The sequence below is a fragment of the Mustelus asterias genome, chromosome 19, assembly GCF_964213995.1.
Source record: "Mustelus asterias chromosome 19, sMusAst1.hap1.1, whole genome shotgun sequence".
Taxonomy (NCBI): Eukaryota; Metazoa; Chordata; class Chondrichthyes; order Carcharhiniformes; family Triakidae; genus Mustelus; species Mustelus asterias.
Window position 1 is genome coordinate 45,109,981 of NC_135819.1, and position 26,021 is coordinate 45,136,001.

Here is a 26,021-nt window from a genome sequence, read left to right on the forward strand (position 1 = left end):
CTTCATCCTGCAGGTTGTAGCTGTAAATGAACTGAGACGTGTTCACTGGAACAATCTCCTTCAATCACCTTTTATTAAATAGTGACATCTCGTTTATATTACCTGTCAGCTTCCTTTAGTCTTCAGAATCATTTACAATGCCTCTTAAAACTTGAGTATTGTCTACAAGTGTGGTCATAACTGCCTCTAGTTGAATTTTTAATGTGACAATCAAAATAAGTGGTTTCAGAACAGAATTCCTTTGGAACATTTCAACCTGCTTCCAATTACTCTGAGGAACCGTGTTTCTGTGCTTACTGCCAACTAGGTTTTCATTCAGTTTACCCCCTTCCTAATTCCATATTTAATCATCTTCAATAGTATCTGTGTAAAAGCCCATGTATCCATTACATTTGTTAAAGAACTCTTACCCAATTTGTCAAATATGATTTCCCTTTCTGAATTCATTTTTGACAGCTGCTGCTGATCGTGCTTCACCATCTAGATATGTAATAACTTCATCTTAACCCCTCGCTTCCTGAATTCATGATTGCAGCCACACTGTCACCAGTGATTCCTCACTGGAAGGAGGAAATATCAGAAGATCTTCTCATGTCCTGTTCCCTGCGTGTCCTTCCCCCAACTGCCCACCCATCCAGCCCCTACAACAATGCCTGCTGTATCCCTCCTAATGGTAAGCCAAGAACATTACTGTTGATGCTGCAGGAGCAAATCACAGTGACAGATGGCTCAGAATGAGTGAAAATCAGTAAAGCTAAGCATTTTCATCGAGAGCGACATTTCCCAAAAGGCTTTAAAAATATAAAAATGGTTGAAGTGTGTGTAAAAAAAAAAATGTACAACCTCTAACTGCTTTGTTTATTCTTCCAACTCTCCCTTCCTACAATAGGAATATGTAGAGATTCAGAAGAAACTTGGGAAAGTACCCAGCATTGAAGATCTGGATGATGTCCAGAGCAGATTGCGATGTATTTGGACCACTCTGCATGTCTCTGATTCGAAGCGTCTTGATATGGCTATTAAATACAGCTCATATAAACGGACAGATCATGTTACAAAGGTATATGGATAGGACAATGCTGGACTGACTTAGAATGTTTTTCTGTAACCACACTGGCATATATATGTTCTTTTTGAAGGAAATTTGCATGTATCTAACTTTTGATGTTTTGATGGTGAATCATCGATGTGCACAGATTTCCTCAGTGGTTTTCATTGCTTAAGGTATGCAATTTCTCATATCAAAGCTCTGCACCCTGCAAAGGACCAACACACATGTATCCTGGGCTTGTGTGAATAATGTGCTGATGTAGATTTTCACCCTAATGCTTGGTGCTGCATAGGATGAAGTAATCTGATTGCAATTGAGATTTCTGGAGTTTGATAGCAATTTCTTTTACTGTGGCCTGCACTATATGAGTCAATCTCAGTGCACACAAAGCTGTTTGGGTCCCTCAGCCTTTGTGACATATTGTTATATAATGCCTTTAACATAATAGAACACCGCAAGGCATTTCACAGATGCACTGTCAAACATAATATGGCACCAAGCTGCACAAGGAGATATTAGGTTGGATGACCTAAAGCTTGGTTACAGGGGTAGGTTTTAATGAGTTTCTAAAAGGAGGCAAGTGAGGTGGAGAAATATAGGAAGGGAATTCCATAGCTTAAGGCCTGTTGAGGTGGTGTAACTGCTATTTTATAGGGACCGTGTGGTTTCTGGGAAATGTTTGTGAGGCTTGTACCTTTGTATCCTCATTCCCTACCAAGCAGCACACCCATGTCAAAATGGCTGGGAGGAGGTAGAGTTCCCTGTGTCCGTGGCAGGGGGAGTGACTTTTCCTGCCAAAGGTGTGGCGCTAAGTGCCTAATACTTTCAGCATCTCGTTCCACGCTGTACTGTTGGCAGGACATCCTCTGATTTGCCCACCCCATCATCACCTCAGCACCGCAATCAATGGGACACCACATTTAAAGGCCACCCCAGCGCATACCAGACCCAATTTGCAGGTCACCGGGAAGTGATGGCTGCCAGGATATCTACCCTGAAGTTCAATGACACCTCCTTGGAGAGACTGCTCAATGCTGCTGTGGCCGAACGTTATATAATCTACCCACACTCAGGGTGGAAACCTGGCAGCCAGGTCACAGAGCCAGCATGGGAGGTGGTGGCATGGCCATGAATGCCAATGCCCTGCAAAAAAGGACAGTCATCCGGTGCAACAAGAGAATGCATTCTGCCAGAGTAAGTCACTCTTCCCATCATTCCCAACACACACTCACATGCACCCACGGACACACCTTCATCTCCTCTGCGGGTCATGTTTTCGCACAGGAGAAACTGGTGCACAACAGGACGGGCAGAGGGATGCCAGATGCAAAGTCCTCATCGACGTTTAGGACAGAGCCATCCAGCTGGCCGGGGAGGATGTCGACTGCTCCTCTGCCGATGTGAGATTTGCTGCAATTAACCAAGTGAGGATCCAGCACTGCATCATTCCTCAGACAACAATGCTGTGAGTCATCCTTCCTATTTCTAAAGGCCTGTGCCGTGCACTAATAACCTCTCCTCTCTTTCTCAGGCACATCTCGCAACCAGCACAAGAAGCCCACCAGCCAGATCCTTGACTCCAGCCCTGACAGCAACACAGAGGAGGCTATTCACGGAGCCCGATAGAGAAGAACCATCAACACCCTCCACACCCTCCACCGGCACATAAACACACACTTTGGTGGCACTTAGTTCTAGAGAAGCCTCAGGGTCACAACCTGGTGAGCAACACATACACACACACATACACCCCATCCCAGGTTGCCAGCACTCTGAGGATTTCTGGAGGCCAGAAACCTGCTGAGTCCCAGTCAGATGATGAGCCTCTGGATTCAATCATGCCTCAGTTGCTGGAGCTCCAAAAACAAACTTGGGAAAATCAGGAAGGAATGTCTGGTGCAGCTTGGATTTAAAGGTCTGCAAGAAGGAATCTGTCCGCCTTTTGTTTGAGATGATTGTGCCGACACTGGAACACAATGAGATGAACACAGCTAGGATCGTGGCTGCCATGGAGACATTGGTGCAAGGCATTTGTCCTCCACTGCTACAGGACATGTACTGCATGGTGCAGGTACTTGCTGGGAGCCATTAATGCCAAATCCAGGCGATAGTGGGGCTTCTAGAGCCCAGTCTTGTCCCTGGTAGCCCCTGCAGCTTCCCTGAGACATCCCGCGATCTCCCCCAATCTTTTCCCCCGTACCCTGGAGTCTTTCCCATATGGTCCCCCTGACTAGGTCCTCAAAAACCCTGGAGTCAACCATCCAATACCATTCCAGTGTTACCACGGTCTCCCTCGAGCGAGACCCTGGTTTCCTTCGAGTGAGAACTTGGCCGCCCCTGAGTAAAGCCCAGTCACTCCTGAATCAGAGCCTATAGCCCCCCTCCTGTCAGAGCCGGTACTCCTCGAGTCAAGCCCCTTAAGACTTGGAACCACTCTGCAAGCGCTGCGCTCACCTCCGAGCTCCCCTTGAGGTTTGTCCACCAGGTGCATGTCTTTTGGAACCAGTTGTGATTCAGGCTGTTCTGACAGCAGGCTGCTGTGGATGAATTATTTTTAAATGGGGAGTTATGATTCCAACATGTGGACCTGATAATGCAAGTGTATTATATTGAATGGACTGGAATACGACCCACCAATGATGTGCAGAGCAAGAAATCACAGCGAGCTTTCACGCCAACATAAAAATCAACTATGGCCTCCACATGATAGTTTTTGCTCCCGTCTCCAAACCTGCTCAACATTAGTGGGTGCGGAAATTCCTGGCCTAAATCTGGCAGGAATAGCCAGAAGCAGCAGCAGGATCTAAATGCAGTTGCAAGATTTAACCACTGAGTGTTGCTGTGGAACAGTTTACATTTCTTAACCTCCAGTGTGCCAGTTAGCAGGTTTGAACAAGATGTTACTTTTTAAAGTATTATTCTTAATATTTTGCTATCTTACCAGTTTTCTGGAGTTTGCTTTTAGACATTTTAGGCTTCCTCTGTCCTGCCAGTCCTGTGATCATGAGCCTACCGCAGGTCTCAGATGTGGCTGCCTCAGTCGTTACTTCTCCCCACATCCCCAAATCCTTTAGTCCTCTATGCTCCTCAGTCTGTTGGTAGCCTTTGGCCTGCCTCTCTCTATCACCACTTCCCAACCTCATCTTTGCTGATCCACTGGATCCTCTGACCTGCTTTTCTCCCAGCCACAAAGCCCCATTTCCATTTCCAATCATCCATTCCAAGTATTCCGACAGACGTGCCAACTCTCGCAAATGGATCACAAGAGACAAGATTGCTCAACCAAATCCAGCCACATTCGCGATCCCGAAAGATGTTGTGAAATCGTGCAATTTTTCTGCCGCTGCTGACGTTTCCTCAGGAAGCCGAGTCGGGACAACATTGAGTCAACCGCTCCCTCAGTAACTTGACCACATGTTCAGTCCTGAGACTGGATAAGACTCCGATCACATGTTCAGCTAAACCAACCTGTTCCATCGTGGCTGCATTATCATTTTAATCGCGTTTCAAAGTGTATTTATTAGTTCACAAGTAGGCTTCCATTAACACTGCAAAGAAGTTACTGTGAAAATCCCTAGTCACCACACTCCTGTGCCTGTTCGGGTACACTGAGGGAGAATTTAGCATGGTCAATGCACCTAACTAGCACATCTTTCGGACTGTGGGAGGAAACCGGAGCACCGGGTGGAAACCCAGGCAAGCATGGGGAGAACATGCAGACTCTGCACAGGCAGTGACCTAAGCCAGGAATCGAACCCAGGTCCCTGGCGCTGTGAGGCAGTTAGTGCTAACCACTGTGCAATTTGAATATATTAATGCATCAAGTGTACGTAAGTGTCATCCTGTAAGAAGATAGCTGTTTCAGCCAAAAGTGACAATGGTGCTGGTCAGCTCTTTCTTTAACATGTAAGGCTAACAGGTAAGTCTTTTTTTCTCACAAAGTAATTTTTGAATGTCTGCTCTTCTTATTGTGCTGTGTGCCAATGCTAATTAGTATGTCCCCAGAATGCTTTTAGTATGCGTCCCATTACTACGGAAACTGTCAAGGTGACTATGCATATAACATAGCTTAATTCCACACAGCGCCATATTCTCTAATTAAAACTGTTTTTGCATAGTCTTGTAACCTTATCCAAACTCCATAAATCAGTGCTACTGTGCTGAGAGAATGTTTAGCATCAAGGCAACCCAATTAATTCACATTAAATCTCAGACGGCCACAGCGGCAATATTCTTTAAATGCCCAGTGAGAATAGAGAATTAAATTAATGGTCGGAAATGGCAAGAATTGGCCATGGTTTAAGGTAGCTTCAGGGATGGTGGTGATCTAAAATACATTCAATACTGAAATAAATATGTAATCAACTGTTATCACCCACCTTGTCTTTATGGTATTGTGCTAATTGTATGTAGACTGTGTTTATTCGGTATTGTGACTGCTGGAACTGCACACTGTCCTTTCTCTTGTTGTAGAGTCTGGAGGCTTGGGAAAGTGCGGTGAAACTGATTAAAGAACGAGAGTCCATTTTACATAAACTTGAAGAATTTGAGAGATTTTCATCGAACCCTAACCGATTCTTTGTAAAGGGTAGGTTGCTGAATTAGACAACTGATGAAAAGTTTCATGATAACATTATCTGCAGAAACAGGATTTTTAAAAAATCTGGTGATAGAGAGGTTTCCTTTTAGAGATGGATAACTTTGTGGAAATATGTTCGTGACATTCCAGGATTGAGTCATACTGGGTATGGTCCTTTGAAATTTCCAAGTGGATGAATATTTTTTTTGTGCGGGGATTGATAAGTTTTAATTTGCAATCATTATTTGTTTCATTGCACCACTTTAGATTTTACTAAGAACAAAAAATATGCATTGTGGAGTTTAGTTCTGATCTTCTATTCTTCTGTCTTTAAGGACAATTTCAATTTAAGTATTAACGTCAGTGTATATGAATAACTTAAATTAGATGAGGTTAAGGATGAGCATTTTGTGCATTTTTGCGAGTGATGTCAAGAATGTGTCAACAATTGCTTTGGCTGCTCCATTTAAAGAAAGTTGGATATTCCTCTTCAGTTTTAGCCTCAGGACTGTTGTCATAAGATGCCTGAACACACCTATTGTAGCAAAAGAAGTATTTGCATTGTTACGACCCTTGTGAAGACCGATAACTTTCAAAAAGAAATATGAAATTTCCAATGTCAATGCAAAGAATCGCACAAGATTTCATGTTTCAAGACTTTTACTGTAACAAAATAATTAAAACCAACATAGACTAAACGCTACTTAGTAGGCAACTAATACACAACTACAGAAAAGGTATTCCCCATTAACTTCTTAACACAACCAAAAGATCCATGCCATTTTTACATAATACACCACATTCTCAGCGGAAACTAATTCTTGTGTTTAAAGTCCTCAATCTGCTCCTGGCTTTAACAGGATCTCTTGTCCCTGCTGCACCAGGGAAATGATAAAATAAGGACATTTCTGGTCAGACCTTGTGTGCAGGAGTGTTCTTCATGCATTTTTGTTCTTTTTATCCATAGACGGGTAGCATAAGGCTTATATTGTGCAACATATTTGCATGTCCCTGTGAAGAGGGGAGTTATTGGGCTGGTAAATTGTGTTAAGATGACTGTTGAAAAAATAGATCTCAAGTCAGTGAAGTCTGGGTACCCTAACTTAAACTTTTAAGAGTTTCAACTGTCTGTCAAATAGATACCAAGGTCAGGATAAGCTAGATCATTCATCAGCTCAATAATGAAAGTGATGGCATTCAAAATTTGTTACAGTTTCTGTAACAAATCACTTTTGCACCTAAGTAATGGCATTCCAGTTTTACATGCAGGCAACGTTGGGCAATTTATGCCCAGATAGCCCAACTCCAGTTTTATACTTGGGCAGTGTCGCATGAGTTTTTTAGCCTGGGAGCAAGTTGAAAACCTAGGCATGTACCTTTAGTAAAAATGGCTATTCTAGTATTTCCACTAATCCCACTAATTGAAAAAGATAAGGCTGAAGTACTCACAACAATCTTCAGCCAGAAGTGCCGAGTGGATGATCCATCTCGGCCTCCTTCAGTGGTCCTCAGCATCTCAGATACCAGTCTCCAGCCAATTCGATTCACTCCATGTGATATCAAGAAACAGTTGGAGGCACTGGATGCTGCAAAGGCAATGAGCCCTGATAACATTCCAGCAATAGTACTGAAGATTTGTGCTCCAGAACTTGCTGCTCCCCTCGCCAAGCTCTTCCAGTACAGTTACTACACTGGCATCTACCCAACAATGTGGAAAATTGCCCAGGTATGTCCTGTACTCAAAAGCAGGACAAATCCAACTCAACCAATTACCGCCCAGTCTACTCTCGATCATCTGTAAAGTGATGGAAGGGGTCATCAACATTGCTATCAAGCGGTACCTGCTCATCAATAACCTGCACAATGACCCTGAATTTGGGTTTCGCCAGGGTCACTCAGCTCCTGACCTCATTACAGCCTTGGTTCAAACATGGATGAAAGAGCTGAATTCTAGAGGTGAGGTGAGAGTGATAGCCCTTGACATCAAGGCCGCATTCGACCGAGTGTGGTATCAAGCAGCCCTAGATAAACTGGAATCAATGGGTATCAGGGGGCAAACATTCTGCTGGTTGGAGTCATACCTGGTACATAGGAAGATGGTTGTGGAGGGTCAGTCATCTCAGCTCCAGGACATCTTTGCAGGAGTCCCTCAGGGTAGTGTCCTAGTCCCAATAATCTTCAGCTGCTTCATCAAAGACCTTCCCTCCATATTAAGGTCAGAAGTGGGGATGTTCACCGATGACTGCACAATGTTCAGCACCATTCGTGACTCCTCAGATACTGAGGCAGTCCACGTTCAAATGCAACAAGATCTAGACAATAAGAAACTCAACTGGATTCACCACATAAACAGAGTGGCTGCAAGAGCGGGTCAGAGGCTAGGAATACTGCGGTGAGTAACACACCACCTGACTCCCCAAAGCCTATCCACCATCAACAAGGCACACGTCAGGAGCGTGATGGAATACTCCCCACTTGCCTGGTGCGCACAGCTCCAACAACACTAAAGAAGCTTGACACCATCTAGGATAAGGCAGCCCGCTTGATTGGCACCACATCCACAAACATCCACTCCCCCCACTATCAATGCTCAGTAGCAGCAGTGTGTACTATCTACAAGATGCACTGCAGCAATTTATCAAAGATCCTTAGACAGCACCTTCCAAACCCACGACCACTTCCATCTCGAAGGACAAAGGCAGCAGATATATGGGAACACCACCTGCAAGTTCTCCTCTAAGCCACTCACTATCCTGACTTGGAAATATATCGCCATTTCTTTGTAGTCACTGGGTCAAAATCCTCGAATTCCCTCCCTAATGACATTGTGAGTCAGCCCACAGAACATGGACTGCAGCAATTCAAGAAGGTAGCTCACCACCACCTTCTCAAGGGCAACTAGGGATGGGCAATAAATGCTGGCCAGCCAGCGACGCCCTTGTCCCACGAATGAATAAAAAAAACCTGAATTTTTCTTAACAGTACTTTCAGAAATTTGTGCGATTTTATCATCCATAACTCAACAAATGATCTTGCAGCCAAAAGCAGAAAAAGCTGCAACATTAAATGTATCCAGCACCTGTAAAGAGAAAAGACAATGGCTTGGATTTTCCAGCCCTCCCCGCCAGCAAGATCTTCCAGTTCTGTTGATGGCAACCCCGGCATTGGCTTCCCCTGCAGCAGGATGGGAGCCATGAAAAATGCCGTAGACTTTGGTGGAACCGGAAGATCCCACCAGCAGTCAATGGCGAGCCGTGAGGAGGCACGCCACAGGTGGACCAGAAAATCCCAGCTATTAATTTAAATTGTCAATTGTGAAAGCGAGGAAAGGAATAAGAAGATATCTTCACCGGTTGAAGCAAAATCCATTGCAGCTTTTATGGGATTAATAAAAAAAGAGGGACTTGTATTTATATAATGCTTTTTTGCAACTACCAGACTCTCAAAGTGCTTTACAGTCGATGAAGTAGTTTTCGAAATGTAAAACTGGCTAAATATTTCAAACTTTGGACTATGTGGGCTATGGGTGTTAAAATGTAACCGGTGACAACTTTGTATCGGATATAATGTGACCTTTGGTAACAAGCTGTAAGGGTCAGCTGACCCAGTAAACTATGGAGCCAATTACAGAATGATGTGATGGTCAGCTGATCAGAAGATTCACTATAAATAAGAACTTGTTGGGAATTGTGGGGAGCTGGGTGAGGCCCAAGTTTGGAGTAATGAAGTTTCTTTATTAAACCCTTCCTTTGATTTATAAGTTGGAGTAAGTTTTGTTATATTTTTATTGTCTGCATTTAAAGAGTTCCTTCTGAAGAAAATAATGGGGAGAGAGGATGGTGGTGTAATTCAATTTAATTTGTTCTAATAAAGAACCAACAGCCATGATAGGCTGATTGACTATGTATCATGCTACGAAAGTCCATGCTTTGATGAGATTTTGTTTCTTTTCTCAGATGGTGACTGGTCTGCATATTTCCAGTCTTTTTTGTCTTTACTGCAGATTTTCAGTTTATACAGTCTTTCTTGATTATTTCACAAAAAAAACTTCCTCTAGTTGATTTCTACTAGGCTACATTTTGCAGTCAGCAGTGAAGCAATGGGGCTTTCCGCTGTCCTCAAAAAAAGCCTCCCAAAAAGATCTAGTAATCTCTGGTAAAGCAAATCCGCGTGTTTCCCAACTGGAAACCACGGATGAACAGGGATATCCACTGCTTGCTGAAGTCCAGGTCTGAGGCGTTCAAGTCATACAACCCTGACCTATACACGAAAGCCAGATATGATCTAAGGAGATCCATCAAAGATGCCAAAAGACAGTACCGGACCAAGTTAGAGTCGCAGGCTAGCCACACGGATCCCCGCTGACTATGGCAAGGTCTACAAGACATATCAAGCTACAAGATGAAGGTATGTAAAATTGCCGGCACCCCTCCCTGATGATCTCAATGCATTCTATGTCCATTTCGAGCAAGAGGTCAGCGAGAGCACGTTCTCCACCCCGGAAGCCTCGGATGAACTTGTATCTAAGGTCACCATTGTAGATGTCAGAGCATCCTTCTCAAAGGTCAACCCACAGAAAGCGACAAGCCCGGCTGGGGTACCCGGATGAGCGGGCCTGGGCGGACCAGCTGGTAGGGATATTCACATACATCTTCAACCTCTCTTTGCAACAATCTGAAGTCCCTATCTGCTTCAAGAAGACGACCATCATCCCGGTACCAAAGAAACGCCAGGTAGTGTGCCTTAATGACTATCATCTGGTGGCTCTGACACCTATCATTATGAAGTGCTTTGAAAGGTTAGTCATGGCATGAATTAATTTTAGCCTCCCAGATTGCCTGGATCCACTACAATTCACCTACCACTGCAAAAGATCCACAGAAGACGCCATCTCCCTGGCCCTACACTCACCCTGGAACACCTAGATAACAAAGACACTTATGTCAGACTCCTATTTATCAACTACAGCTCAGCCTTCAACACCATTATTCCTACGAAACCCATCTCCAAACTCTGTGGCCTGGGGCTCAGCTCCTCCCTCTGGATCCTGAACTTCCTAACCCATAGAGTGCAATCAGTAAGGGTAGGCAACAACACCTCCTCCATGATCATCCTCAACATCGGTGCCCCACAAGGCTGTGTTCTCAACCCCTTACTATACTCCTTCTACATCTATGACTCTGTGGCCAAATTCCCCTCCAACTCGATTTTCAAGTTTGCTAATGACACCACCGTAGTGGGTCGGATCTCAAACAATTATGAGACGGTGTACAGGAAAGAGATAGGGAATCTGGTGAACTGATGCGACGACAATTGTCTTGCCCTCAACAAAACAAAGAACATAGTCATCAACTTCAGGAAACGTAGTGGAGAACATGCCCTTGTCTACATTAATGGGGACAAAGTAAAAATGGTCGAGAGCTTCAGGTATTTAGGTGTCCAGATCACCAACTACCTGTCCCTGGTCCCCCCATGGAGACACTTTAGTTAAGAAAGCCCACCAATGCCTCTACTTTCTCAGAAGACTAAGGAAATTTGGCATGTCCGTTACGGCGCTCACCAACTTTTACAGATGCACCTTAGAAAGCATTCCTTCTGGTTGTATCACACAGCTAGGTATGGCTCCTGCTCTGTCCAAGACCGCAAGAAACTACAAAATGTCATGAACGAAGCTCAGTCCATCACTCAAACCAGCCTCCTACCCATTGACACGGTCTACTCTTCCCGCTGCGTTGGAAAAGCTTCCAGCATAATTTAGGACCCCACTCACCCCGGACATACTCTCTTCCACCTTCTTCCATCGGGAAAAAGATAGAAAAGTCTGAGGGCACGTATCAACCGACTCAAGAGCAGCTTCTTCTCTGCTGCCATCAGACTTTTGAATGGACCTACCTCGCATTAAGTTGACTTTTCTCTACACCCTGGCTATGACTGTAACACTTCATTCTGCACTCTTTCCTTCTCTGTGACCGTATGCTTTGTCTGTAAAGCGTGCAAGAAGCAATACTTTTCACTGTATACTAATACATGCGACAATAATAAATCAAATCAAATCAATGGTTTTCTCAATGACAGATTAAAATGAGGTGCAGGCATTCAGCAACAGGGATGTCAGCAAACAGGGTAAGCAGTCCATTGAATTATTTTCACAAATATCAAATCAGGAAGCTAAAAGCTCTGATTATCTTTCACTTTTAAGTTTTTTTTAGATATTTGATATTCTATTCTAATTTTCTTCAGATAGCAAAACATATGTGTGGTAAACCACTGTTAGCCTATTGCCTGTGTGTGTGTGACATGCCTGGACATGCCCCTGCTGGCCTTGCCTGGGACTCCTCTTCCCCCCCCCCCCCCCCGGTCCAGGTATAAAGGTGACTGCTCCCCACCCCCTGCCTCAGTCTCTGGACCAGTTCATCGGCGTGGGTGTGCTCCAAGTCTTTTGCTAATAAAAGCCTATTTGTTCTTGCATACAAACTAGTCTTTGCTTGATAGTGCATCAATATGATAATTACATTTAGATAGCAATTCAACATTATTAAAATACTTTATCAAAATTATTTTTTAAAAATGTAGAATGGATAATGGATAAATTTGACATTGCAGAAATATAGGGCGAGATTTTACGGCCTAGTTCGTCCTGAAGCCGTAAAATCCCGCCCAAGGTCAACGGATCTTTCCATGGTCCACCCCTCACCCGCTCCCATTTCTGTGGCAGGCGGGACGGTGAAATTCCAGCCATAAGGTTAATTTTCCAGGCTAGTTAAATTGTTCAGCAGTAAACCTTAGCATGGGGGTTTTTCCAAAACGTTTCAAGGGTTTTAATGGTGAGACCATCAGCATCAAAATGGAAGTTTTCACCAAATCATCGCTTTCTTAGTGATTGCACTCTCGGCTGATGTCAACATTGTACCCTGAGAAGGAGCTTAGAATCACTGACGCTATTTCTGGGTTTCTATATCACTCTGCGTATGAGTAGACCCAGAAGTTGCTGTCAGTTTCGGTGGAATAATCAATACAATATCTGTGTCATCATTGCAATATTGAATAGCACCTTTGTTGAAAAAAGCTGAATAAATTCTATACTTCCAGAGAAAATTGTTGATAATGTTGCACTATTTGTGTTTTGTGTATTACAGGTTACTGGGGAACTTCAACTGCAAGATTAAAAGAGTCCAAAGTGAGGGATAAATTTTATTCTGAAATGTCACAAATTGAAAGTCAATTGGCACCAATTTTAACGCAAATCGAAAACAATTTTGAGGACGTAGTTTCCTTTAAGGTAGTTTATGATTGCAATAAAATCTTTGTTTTCTGTGTAAGGACAGATGTATTTTTGTACTAGGAAGTTCTGTGTTTGCACTTAACCAAGAAATTCAGTCAATATTATTTGGCATCTTTATTTTAATCGAATATCTTGTTTAAACTGTAAATAAGGTTTTGCACAGTTATTTTGTTTGTTCAAGGACTTGGGATTTAAACTCTAGATTTTTTTAAATTTAAGGCTTGTTCGCAGGCATTTTGATTTAAGACCACAAGATATAGGAGCAGATTTACACCATTCGGCTCATCGCGTTTGCTCCGCCATTCAATCATGGCTGATAAGTTTCTCAACCCCATTCTTCTGCCTTTTCCCCGTAACCTTTGACCCTCTTACCAATCAAGAACCTGAATCTGTCTTAAATACACTCAATGACCTCGCCTCCACAACCTTCTCTGTGCAATGAATTCCACAGATTCACCATCCCCTGGCTGAAGAAATTCCTCCTCATCTCGGTTCAAAAGTCTGAGGTCGTGCCCTCAGATCCTAGTCTCTCTTACTAATTGGAAACATCTTCCCCACATCCACTCTATCGAGGCCTTTCAGTATTCTGTGAGTTTCAATGAGATCTTTTAAAAAAACGTTTAATCAGTTAAGATTGAGCTAGTTTATAATGGAGATTGAAAAAAAGGACCGGAAAATTATTTTCAATTAATTTTCCATCAACTTTGTAGCTCTGTGCTACTTCTCGTACGCGATGTACACGTCCGCTGCTTGCCTTGAAATGATGTTTTCTCAAACTTCTGATTACAGGGCCGACCATATATCGAGAAAATGCAGCGGGACAAAGTGGAAATGCTGTATTGGCTCCAGCAGGAGCGGCGGAAATGCATCCTTCAGAGAGTCTCAGCTCACAGACCCTCTAAAAATCCTTCCCTTCAGTTCTGTTCCTACTCCTTTGCAGATGAGTGAAGTTTTTATATATTTTGGAAGAGATCCATCCACCTCACTGCACCTCCTCCCATTGCAGTTCCACTCTACTGCAAACATGTATAATGGAGGTTTCAGGAAAATAACTGCTATAACCCAGAAATAACCCAAATTTGTTACACTTGTTTTTCACTCCTGATTGATTCTTGATGAGACTCATTTTTCCAAGGGTGAAATCTTCAGATTTTGTAATGAAGATTTATTCTTTAGCTTTTTCTGTTGCCTTTTAATAGGCTCTCTCTTAATTTTTCTCCTTTTTTTAAAGTGATTTTTTAATTAACCCCCTTGTTAAATTACTGTGATGCAGGTCTTCATAAGCACTGTTAAATGGAATATATATTTTCTTCATCTTGTATAGTATCCCAAAGCATATTTAAATTTTCTAAGGTGGTTTTATTTTTAAGTGTGGTTTTCCTAGTTAATATTGCCAATTTTTTTTTCCCTGTGGATCTGGCTACTTTTAAAAAAAATCAGCTACCATCACAAAGCTGTTTTAAGTTAAGCATTTATATATTTTTGGGATCTCTGTTTTCACTTAATCGTATAGCTGGATATTATTGTAACTTCTGCACTGTGCCTTGTAATATTGATACAAGTAATATGCATTTTTGAGAGGACTCTGGCTACTTAAACCTCCACCACAGACGTTGGATGATTTTGTTATCCTGAGTGAGCGTGCAATTAAACTGCAAACATAGCTGCTTCTTTCTCGGTTCCTTGCCTGGGATTCAAGTTTGCAGCCTGGATTTTTGAAGTCAGCATTCTGTTTTGCTTCTGCGTTATTTGCATTTACTACCTGCTGTGGAAAGACACTTTGGAAGAATGGTAAGATTGCGAAGGTTGCAGTTCTGTTTCTGCTTCTATGTGTACCATTCCATTTCAATTGTATTACCATTTCATGTACATGTCTCCTACAGCAGCCAATGAATATATATGAGAAGAAAATGTTTATGGACTCATACAATATATCATCTAGCACGCCGTATAAAGTTTGTGATGTCTGTCACAGATAAAATTGAATTTAACCCATTACATGGACAAAAACAAACTTGTAAATATCTTGAAAAATATCCAATTAAATTTGACATTTTTGTATGGTAGCTCAGCTTTCATTAACTGTCAGTGATTTACACAATATGTACTTCATATAGATTGCCAATATTTTGAATTAAAATTTGTTTTATAAAAATGGCAAGGATTGAATTATTTTGAAGACATTATTCAAGGAAAGATAATTGTTTTGGGAGTGTTTTCAGAGCATCAGTGAGAATGGTGATTACACAATTAAGGTGACAGTTCCTGATTCAATACCCAAATAAATTAAAGCTAAGTGATGTTAGAAACCACCTCATCCTCCTTCAAATTCTCAATAGTTACAATATAAATCCAGTCCAGTGGAAATCCATATTTTAACAGTGCATAGGCAGTCCACAGTAGTTCCTGGTAACTTTTTAAAACATAGAAATTTTCTATAGAATCCTTCCTGAAGGCTATTTGACGTATCAAGTCTGCACCCACTCTCCAAAAGTATATCCTACCCAAAGTCCACCCCCTACCCTTCACCGTAACCCCACCCATTTACCATGGCTAATCCACCTAACCTACACATCTTTGGACAGTGCGAGGAAACGGAGCACCTGCAGGAAACCCACGCAGATATGGGAAAAATGTGCAAGCTCCACACAGTCATCCCAAGGCTGGAATCAAACCCGGGTCCTTAGCGCTGTGAGGCAGCATTGCAAACCAATGTGTCACCGTGCTGCCCCAAATGATATTTCTTTTAATGCTGAGATGAAGTAGTTTCCTTCACTTCTATCTCCATAAATCAATAGTAAGTTCTGTGAATGTGTTGAAATGCAAAGGTCCATTGTTGCTCTGCTCCTTTAGACTGCTCTTGTGAGTTTTAAAGAGAAAGAGGGAGTAGTGAAAAGGAGATAGTTAGGGTCAAAAAACTGGTAATTGTGAAAGTGGCAAAGGGGTGGGAAGAGTCATGTATATATGTTGAAAGAGATCACACAAGGGGAGAAAAGTAGGGTTCTGTTGTGAGGCAAGACCAGATTGAAACTATGGATCTACCTGAACACTTCTATTTGTGGATCTTGGGAAGGGTCTTTGGTGTTGAGGTCTATGCAGTTGGAAGCCATAGGGAAAGATCTCTAGAACAAATGAGGCCACTAATGGTCTCGGAAACAATGGCAGGATTGTAATCCAGAGAGGTAGGAAGAGGTGCTGCACAGTTGGTGCTCAGCCTCCACAATGTAAATGTCTTTGCCAAGCACCAACAGTCTTGTCAGCAGGTTTAATGACAATGTCAAGGTTGTACCTGAGGGAGGGGAGTGTCACAAATCCAGAGGAAGTTGGTTAGAGTGAGAGGGGCAGAGAAATTGGGATGAATGGTATTGCTCAGGGGTTATGGGGAGAAGGCAGGAGAATGGGGATGAGAAAAATATCAGCCATGTTTGAATGGTGGAGCAGACTCGATGGGCCATGTGGCCTAATTCGCCTCCTATGTCCTATGGTCTTATGCTGCATGCCCATTAGCTGCTAGAAATTTCATATAACTTCCCTTTCATCTTCCGATGAATTCTGGCCTTTTTAAAAATTGTGGCAAAACCAGTTTAATAAATGACCATACAAAAGGAGATTTATTATAGTTTGCACATAAATACCAACTCAGGGCAGGACTTTAGATTTTGTATCGGGATCCTGATTTTTGGGTCAAATGGGCTCACAACACTGCAGTGTGTGGGAAACAGACATTCGGCATTCATGTTCACCAAATTGACCAACTAGTGGCCAGAAAGTAGACTCACTGTCCAATTAAGCCTCCACCTTGAGTTGCCCTCCATGCAACTTTTAAAAGTTTAAAATAAAAAATTCCCTCAGCAACCAGGCCAGCATTATGGCAAGCGAACCACACTACAGGCCAGTCTCTGGCCTCAGCTGTGACAGGGCCAAAAAGCCTGACCAGAGCACTTGTTCTGCCTTTGCGGCTGAGGAACCGGCCCATTCCCTGATGTTCACAGGGCCAGCCTGCAGGTCATATGGAAAATTAAATAGATCATAATAGAGGTTTAAGTCTGGGACTAGGTTAAGGGTCGGTTTAGCTCAGTTGGCTGGACGACTGGTTAGTGATGCAGAGCGATGCCAACAGCTTGAGTTCAGTTCCGCAATTTGGATTCAGTGTGGGCTGACGTTATTCATGAAGACCCTACCTTCTCAACCTTGCCCCTCACCTGAGGTGTGGTGATCCTCAGGTTAAACTACCACCAGTCTCTCTCTCTCAAAGGGGAGAGAGCAGCTTATGGTCACCTGGGACTATGGCTACTGGACTAGTTTAAGATATCAGTTTAAGATTTGGGGTGGCATAGTGGTTAGCACTAACTGCCTCACAGCACCAGGAACCAAGTTCGATTCACGGCTTGGGTCACTGTCTGTGCGGAGTCTGCATGTTCTCTCCGTGTCTGTGTGGGTTTCCTCTGGGTGCTCCGGTTCCCTCCCACAGTCCGAGAGACATGCTGGTTAGGTGCATTGGCCGTGCTAAATTCTCTCTCAGTGTACCCATAAGACCATAAGACATAGGAGCGGAAGTAAGGCCATTCGGCCCATCGAGTCCACTCCACCATTCAATCATGGTTGATTTCAACTCCATTTACCCGCTCTCTCCCCATAGCCCTTAATTCCTCGAGAAATCAAGAATTTATCAATTTCTGTCTTGAAGACGCTCAACGTCTCGGCCTCCATGGCCCTCTGTGGCAATGAATTCCACAGACCCACCACTCTCTGGCTGAAGAAATTTCTCCTCATCTCTGTTCTAAAGTGACTCCCTTTTATTCTAAGGCTGTGCCCCCGCGTCCTAGTCTCCCCTGCTAATGGAAACAACTTCCCTACGTCCATCCTATCTAAGCCGTTCATTATCTTGTAAGTTTCTATTAGATCTCCCCTCAACCTCCTAAACTCCAATGAATATAATCCCACGATCCTCAGACGTTCATCGTATGTCAGGCCTACCATTCCTGGGATCATCCGTGTGAATCTCCGCTGGACCCGCTCCAGTGCCAGTATGTCCTTCCTGAGGTGTGGGGCCCAAAATTGCTCACAGTACTCCAAATGGGGCCTAACCAGTGCTTTATAAAGCCTCAGAAGTACATCCCTGCTTTTGTATTCCAAGCCTCTTGAGATAAATGACAACATTACATTTGCTTTCTTAATTACGGACTCAACCTGCAAGTTTAGAACATAGAACATAGACAGCCACAGCACAAACAGGCCCTTCGGCCCACAAGTTGCGCCGATCACATCCCCACCTCTAGGCCTATCTATAGCCCTCAATCCCATTAAATCCCATGTACTCATCCAGAAGTCTCTTAAAAGACCCCAACGAGTTTGCCTCCACCACCACCGACGTCAGCCGATTCCACTCACCCACCACCCTCTGAGTGAAAAACTTACCCCTGACATCTCCTCTGTACCTCCCCCCCAGCACCTTAAACCTGTGTCCTCTCGTAGCAACCATTTCAGCCCTTGGAAATAGCCTCTGAGAGTCTACCCTATCCAGACCTCTCAGCATCTTGTAAACCTCTATCAGGTCACCTCTCATCCTTCGTCTCTCCAGGGAGAAGAGACCAAGCTCCCTCAACCTATCCTCATAAGGCATGCCCCCCAATCCAGGCAACATCCTTGTAAATCTCCTCTGCACCCTTTCAATGGCTTCAACATCTTTCCTGTAATGAGGTGACCAGAACTGCGCGCAGTACTCCAAGTGGGGTCTAACCAGGGTCCTATAAAGCTGCAGCATTATCTCCCGACTCCTAAACTCAATCCCTCGATTAATGAAGGCCAGTACGCCGTACGCCTTCTTGACCGCATCCTCCACCTGCGAGGCCGATTTAAGAGTCCTATGGACCCGGACCCCAAGGTCCTTCTGATCCTCTACACTGCTAAGAATGGTACCCTTCATATTATACTGCTACTTCATCCCATTGGATCTGCCAAAATGGATCACCACACACTTATCCGGGTTGAAGTCCATCTGCCACTTCTCCGCCCAGTCTTGCATTCTATCTATGTCTCGCTGCAACTTCTGACATCCCTCCAAACTATCCACAACACCACCTACCTTGGTGTCGTCAGCAAACTTACCAACCCATCCCTCCACTTCCTCATCCAGGTCATTTATGAAAATGACAAACAGCAAGGGTCCCAGAACAGATCCCTGGGGCACTCCACTGGTCACTGACCTCCATGCAGAGAAAGACCCCTCCACAGCCACTCTCTGCCTTCTGCAGGCAAGCCAGTTCTGGATCCACAAGGCAACAGCCCCTTGGATCCCATGCCCTCTCACTTTCTCAAGAAGTCTTGCATGGGGGACCTTATCGAATGCCTTGCTGAAGTCCATATAGACCACATCCACCGCTCTTCCTTCGTCAATGTGTTTGGTCACATTTTCAAAGAACTCAACCAGGCTCGTAAGGCACGACCTGCCCTTGACAAAGCCGTGCTGACTACTTTTGATCATACTAAACTTCTCTAGATGATCATAAATCCTGTCTCTCAGGATCCTCTCCATCAACTTACCAACCACTGAGGTTAGACTCACCGGTCGGTAATTTCCCGGGCTGTCCCTGTTCCCTTTCTTGAATATAGGGACCACATCTGCAATCCTCCAATCCTCCGGAACCTCTCCCGTCTCCATCGACGATGCAAAGATCATCGCCAAAGGCTCCGCAATCTCCTCCCTCGCCTCCCACAGTAACCTGGGGTACATCCCATCCGGTCCCGGCGACTTACCAACCTTGATGCCATTCAATAGTTCCAACACATCCTCTTTCTTTATGTCCACATGCTCGATCCTTTCTGTCCACCGCAAACCAGCAGTACAACCACCCAGATCCCTTTCCACCGTGAATACCGAGGTAAAGTATTCATTAAGCAGCTCCGCCATTTCTAACGGTTCCGCACAAACTTTTCCCCCTTCACCTTTTAAGGGTCCTATGCCTTCACATCTCATCCTTTTACTCTTGACATATTTGTAGAAAGCCTTGGGATTCTCCTTAATCTTACCCGCCAAGGCCTTCTCATGACCCCTTCTCGCTCTCCTAATTTCCTTCTTAAGCTCCTTCCTACATCCCGTATACTCCTCTAAATCCTTAACACCTCCTACCTTTAGAGAATCCTGGACTAGGACTCCCAAGTCCCTTTGCACTTTAGCATTATGAATACCCGCATTATGAATATCCGCACAGATGCTGCAGCGTGGCGACTAGGGGATTTTCATAGTAACTTCATTGCAGTGTTAATGCAAGCCTACTGGCAACACTATTAAAATAAACTTAAATTTGGAGAGACCAAATTCCAAAAACAAAATAATGCAAGATGTACAATTAAAATGTGAAATGCTGGAGAAAGAGAGAGGAGGAGGACAAAGCTGCAGCTTTTGGCTGACTTGCCCATCCCACCCCAGCCCAGCAGTGACCCAGGAGAGCTGGAACCTCACTCAGAGTACATGCATATGTGGGCAAGTCAACATTGGCTGGCGGGGGCGCGCGCGCAGTTCAGCCCTGGTCACGCGGGGGGGGGGCGCGCAGTTCAGCACAGGGCACGGGGGTGCGCACGCAGCTCAGCGCAGGGCGCTGGGGCGCGCACGCAGGCAGACTCCAGGAAGCAGCAGCTGAGGCGGTTGTAGTCCCGGGTGTTGCTCTGCACCCCGGGAGAATCTGCCCGGCCGCTGGTCCAAGGAATCACCGCCGGGGTAAGTTTGAGAGGCAACCCGGGGAGGAAAAGGCCATTGCCCCCACCCCCACAAGTTTCAGCCTATATGAGTGAGGCCCTGGGGTCCTCACTGAAGCCCAAGAGGTGATGGACTGATTTCCTGGTCAGTGGGGGAAGAATGCAATTTTACCCGGGCCCTTTGCAGCCAGTGGGTGACTTGTTGATGTCTAGTCTGTGTTGTGGGATACTGCAGCATAAAGTGGCATAGTGGTCAGGTCAGCCCTGCTGCCTCACAGCGCCAGGGACGCGGGTTCGATTCACGGCTTGGGTCACTGTCTGTGCAGAATCTGCACGTTCTCCCCGTGTCGGTGTGGATTTCCTCCGGGTGCTCCAGTTTTCTCCCACAGTCTGAAAGACGTGCTGGTTCAATGCATTGGCCATGCTAAATTCTCCCTCAGTGTACCCGAACAGGTGCTGGAGTGTGGTGACTCGGGGATTTTCACTGTGACTTCACTGCAGTGTTAATGTAAGCCTACTTGTGATGGGTCGGAGTGGGTCAGCCTCAGCTGGTGTGTGCTGAAGTCCCCAGAGGGACTCTGTCAAAGGTGCGAATGCCACCATGCAGTGAGGAAGATGTTGTCATTGTGATATAAACCAATGTGAATCTGGAGCAAGAATTGTGGAAGACCCTGTAAGTTTTTAATTTTATCTATTTGTTAGTGTCACAAGTAGGCTTATGTTAACACTGCAATGAAGTTACTGTGAAAATCCCCTAGTCGCCACACTCCACCACCGCCTGTTTGGGTACACTGAGGGAGAATTTAGCATAGCCAATGCACCTAACCAGCATGTCTTTCGGACTATCGGAGGAAACTGGAGCACCTGGAGGAAACCCACACAGACACAGGGGGAACGTGCAGACTCCGTACAGGCAGTGACCCAAGGCTGGAATTGAACCCGGATCCCCGGTGCTGTGAGACAGCAGTGTTAGCCCCTGTGCCACCGTGCTGACCTGACAGTATTTTTGTCAGAAACATGTAGCTAGGACAGAAAGATCACCACCTACTCTCCCACTGTGTATCTGTCACTATGTCACTTTCTCCATTGTTGCCAGTGGAGCACCCGTCTGCTTGCTGGTGGCAACCATGTTTGTGTTGAGTTCGAATTTTCTGCCAGTGAGGTGACCCAAATACTAACAACCAACCATTACTTTTCTTATGGTGTCTGAAGTTGAAGCTTGGGAAAGGTAGTTGGTAACTTTCTGACCTCTTGTACTGCTGTTCGTCTGGAGCCAGTTTAACTGAAATGATGCTTCGAAGGTGCAGCATAACCAATAGAGATTTGCTCCATTCCTGATCAAGATTAAAATGATGTGGAGATTATTTCTGACAAAAATACTGTCGGCATAGACTGTATTCACTAGCCTGGGACAGCACGGTGGCACAGGGGCTAACACTGCTGCCTCACAGCGCCAGGAATCCGGGTTCAATTCCGGCCTTGGGTCACTGCCTGTACGGAGTCTGCACGTTCCCCCTGTGTCTGTGTGGGTTTCCTCCAGGTGCTCCAGTTTCCTCCGATAGTCCGAAAGACATGCTGGTTAGGTGCATTGGCCATGCTAAAATATAGTAGAACAATTAGCTCTGGCTTTTGTGAGCATTCCAACCATTCTCTGGGTGAAGAAGTTTCTCGTGAGTTTGTTATTTATTTATAACTGGCTTCAAATAGCAGCAACAAATAAACATGGACATAGCATCAAGAGGATGCTATGCTGCATTTTTGTTATGAATATCCCTGTTTCCGAAACTACACCTTTCTTCAGGAGGTTGTTTTCCTGTTTTAATTGTAGGTGCTCTACCTGATTTGTACCATTTCTCATAACTGCTATGTAAGCTCTGGCTGTAAGTCCCTCTAGTTTCTTATCTTTCCCCTGAACCTTATCACTGAAAAAAACCCACCAAATCACCAGCTAAATAAGAGTGAGTCATTTTTCAAAAAGCTCAATGTTTATAAATTAAATAGGCATAAAAGATCTCAATGTTTTGAATATAAACAAGTCTGTGAACAGTTGTTGATATCCTTGAGATCAACACTGATAAACATCACCTACCTTCGACCTAACTTATACTTTTCCTTTCCAATGGCCATTCACTCCAGAGGTCGTTTTTTTTCTGGTCATACGTCTAACCTCAGGCATTTCTAATGGACATTTCTATATTATCGCGATTATTTCTACAGATTCCGTTCTAAACTTTCCGAACATTAAAAAGCTCCTTTCAAAATATTGTGGTTCAAAACTAGTTAAACTATGCCGTTATGTTTTTAAAACTTTAAACAGTTGCAATTTTTAAGAAAACACATTACACTAAAAATGATCTTTATGAACGTGAGGACAAAGAGCAGGAGTAGGCCATTGGTCATCTTGAGCTTGCTCCGTCATTGAATAAGATCATGGCTGATCTGATAGTAACTGCAAATCTGCATCCTGCCTATACCCATTAACCTATCACCCCTTTGCTTACCAAGAATCTATCCATTTATGGCTTAAAAATACTTAAACACTCTGCCTCCACTGCTTCAGGAAGAGAATTCCAATGACTCCGAACCCTCAGAGAAATATTTTGCCTCAACTCTGTTTTAAATGGGTGACCTCTTATTTTTAAACAGTGATTTAGAGAATCAGTTGGGTCTGCTGCAATTAGAACTGATACACCCTTTCCATCTGAGTCTCTGGCATTCGTCCAGATCTATTATCCAACTGAGGTAATGTTCCTTCCCTCACTCAACACCACCAAAGATCCACTAATTAATCTCACACTGATTGTAGAACTTTGCTATGTGCAAGTTGGCAGTTTAGTTTGACTATATTATAACAATTACTGCACTTGGAAAAAGTAACCTATTGATTGGGAAGTGCTTTGGGAGTAACCTGATGATGCAAGGTACTAGTGAAGTGGAAGGTTTTTTTTTCTTCAAAGTGAAAGAAAACAGCAAAATATGTCCTCAACCTCTAACCAATCTGTAAGGGTATGTAAGAGACCCTGCACTGACAAATTGCACTATTGAGGGTACATTTAAGAGGATATGAACGTAGAATAAGAAACAGCAGGAAGCCATTTAGCCCCTCAAGGGCTGATCTGATAGTAACCTCAAATCTACATTCTGCCTTACACCCCCTTGCTTACTAAAAATCTATCCACCTCCGCCTTAAAAATATTCAGGACTTTGCCTTCACCATCTTTTCAGGAAGGTGGTTCCAAAGACGCTCGACACTCTGAGTGAAAACATTTCACTTAATCTCTGTTTTAAATAGGCGACGCCTTATTTATATCCAGTGAAACATCCTCTCCATGTCCATCCTGTCAAGACCGCTCATTTGTTTCAATCAAGTCACACCTCACTCTTCTAAATCAGCAAGGACACGTGGGCTGAATGGCCACCTACTGGTTGTAACAATTCTTTGATTCTATGACTGGAATTCTTGTAGTCTGCCGCAGAAAGTCCTCGTTTCTGGTCATAGAGAATTGAGAAGGAGCTAAATAACCCACAGAAATTTTATATAATTGGCAATGCAAGTGATCTTCTGAGTGTTAGCTGTAACAACAATTTTGGAATCCTGATTTTAATATGGATAGAGTCAGAGTTTACAGCATGGAAACAGGCCCTTCGGCCCAACTTGTCCATGCCGCCTTTTTTTTAAAAAACTCCGAAGCTAATCCCAATTGCCCGCATTTGGCCCATATCCCTCTATACCCATCGTACCCATGTAACTAAATGCTTTTTAAAAGGTAAAATTGTACCCGCCTCTACTACTACCTCTGGCAGCTTGTCCCAGACACTCACAACCCTGTGTGTGAAAATATTGCACCTCCGGACACTTTTGTATCTCTCCCCTCTCACCTTAAACCTATGCCCTCTAGTTTTAGATTCCCCTACCTTTGGGAAAAGATATTGACTATCTACCTTGTCTATGCCCCTCATTATTTTATAGACCTCTATAAGGTCACCCCTCAGCCTCCTACGCTCCAGAGGAAAAAGTCCCAGTCTATCCAGCCTCTCCTTATAACTCAATCCATCAAGACCCAGTAGCATCCTAGTAAATCTTTTCTGCACTGTTTCTAATTTAATATCATCCTTTCTATAATAGGGTGACCAGAATTGCACACAGTATTCCAAGTGTGGCCTTACCAATGTCTTGTACAACTTTAACAAGACATCCCAACTCCTGTATTCAATGTTCTGACCGATGAAACCAAGCATGCCAAATGCCTTCTTCACCACTCTGTCCACCTGTGACTCCACTTTCAAGGAGCTATGAACATGTATCCCTAGATCTCTTTGTTCTGTAACTCTCCCCAACGCCCTACCATTAACTGAGTAAGTCCTGCCCTGGTTCAATCTATCAAAATGCATCACTTCGCATTTGTCTAAATTAAACTCCATCTGCCATTCCTCAGCCCATTGGCCCAATTGATCAAGATCCCGTTGCAATTGGAGATAACTTTCTTCACTGTCCACTATGCCACCAATCTTGATGTCATCTGCAAACTTACTAACCATGCCCCCTATATTCTCATCCAAATTATTAATATAAATGACAAATAACAGTGGGCCCAGCACTGATCCCTGAGGCACACCGCTGGTCACAGGCCTCCAGTTTGAAAAACAACTCTCTACAACCACTCTCTGGCTTCTGTAAAGAAGCCAATTTTGTATCCATTTAGATACCTCACCCTGGATGGATGTGCTTTCCTGCGGGTGAAGTGATCAAATGAGTGACCTGACATACGAATGGTAGATGAGATCATTGGACCATTTGGCGTTGAAATTGGATAGCAGGGACATTGCATTCCTATTCATATTAAAGTAAAGCCCATATATCCCATTGAACTTTAGGAAATCATCCCTGGCTCAGGAATTTCATTGTGCAATCTGACAAATAATAAAAGGCAACCCTGGTGTTCTAAATGTATCAGCGAGTAACCCGGGACCTGGATTGTGCTGTAAAATTACAAGTTGTCGGATATTGTTGGGAGTGTTAGGGTGCAGTTCAGAATTCCCATGGTTTATTACAAAGCCAGACTAGACCCCAGCAATTTTTCTATTTTGGCATAAATGTGAGGATAGGATGTTTCGCTCCAGGTGTGATTCTACTGTCAAACTAGGGAGCTGTTATCAAAACAAACTTTATTTGACAACACAGTTTAACTATAATAAGCGAATTAGCTTAACCTTTAATAGAATTGCTTTCTTTCATTTTAAGCATTGTTCAACTAAGTTCTAACTGAATACTATATCAGTTCCAATCGAGCAATATTTCTCTCATAGAATAAAAAAAACCCTTTAAACACCATTAGCAAAACACAGGCATGCTTGCTTTAACCTTTGTTGATAGTCTTTCAGAGAGAGAGAATGAGTTTCAGCAGCTTGCAGAA

The 26,021-nt window shown here is 43.9% G+C and overlaps 2 protein-coding genes across 4 annotated transcripts in view; both read left to right on the forward strand.

Moving 5' to 3' along the window:
• Positions 1-723: 723 nt before the first annotated feature.
• Positions 724-15,070, forward strand: LOC144507566 (coiled-coil domain-containing protein 87-like). The gene is made up of 4 exons (XM_078234712.1): positions 724-1,060; positions 5,525-5,639; positions 12,767-12,909; positions 13,702-15,070. The coding sequence occupies exons 1-4, from the start codon at positions 1,013-1,015 to the stop codon at positions 13,858-13,860; spliced, it is 465 nt and encodes a 154-aa protein (XP_078090838.1). The 5' UTR covers positions 724-1,012; the 3' UTR covers positions 13,861-15,070.
• A 5,429-nt stretch (positions 15,071-20,499) lies between these two features.
• apaf1 (apoptotic peptidase activating factor 1) overlaps positions 20,500-26,021 on the forward strand; it is a 203,918-nt gene continuing 198,396 nt past the window's right edge. For 2 of the 3 annotated variants that reach the window (XM_078235467.1, XM_078235468.1), the window contains exon 1: positions 20,516-20,629. The gene's annotated coding sequence lies outside the window, so the exon portion shown is untranslated. Of the gene's footprint in view, positions 20,630-26,021 lie in introns of all 3 variants that reach the window. The other variant, XM_078235466.1, reaches the window with a different exon arrangement.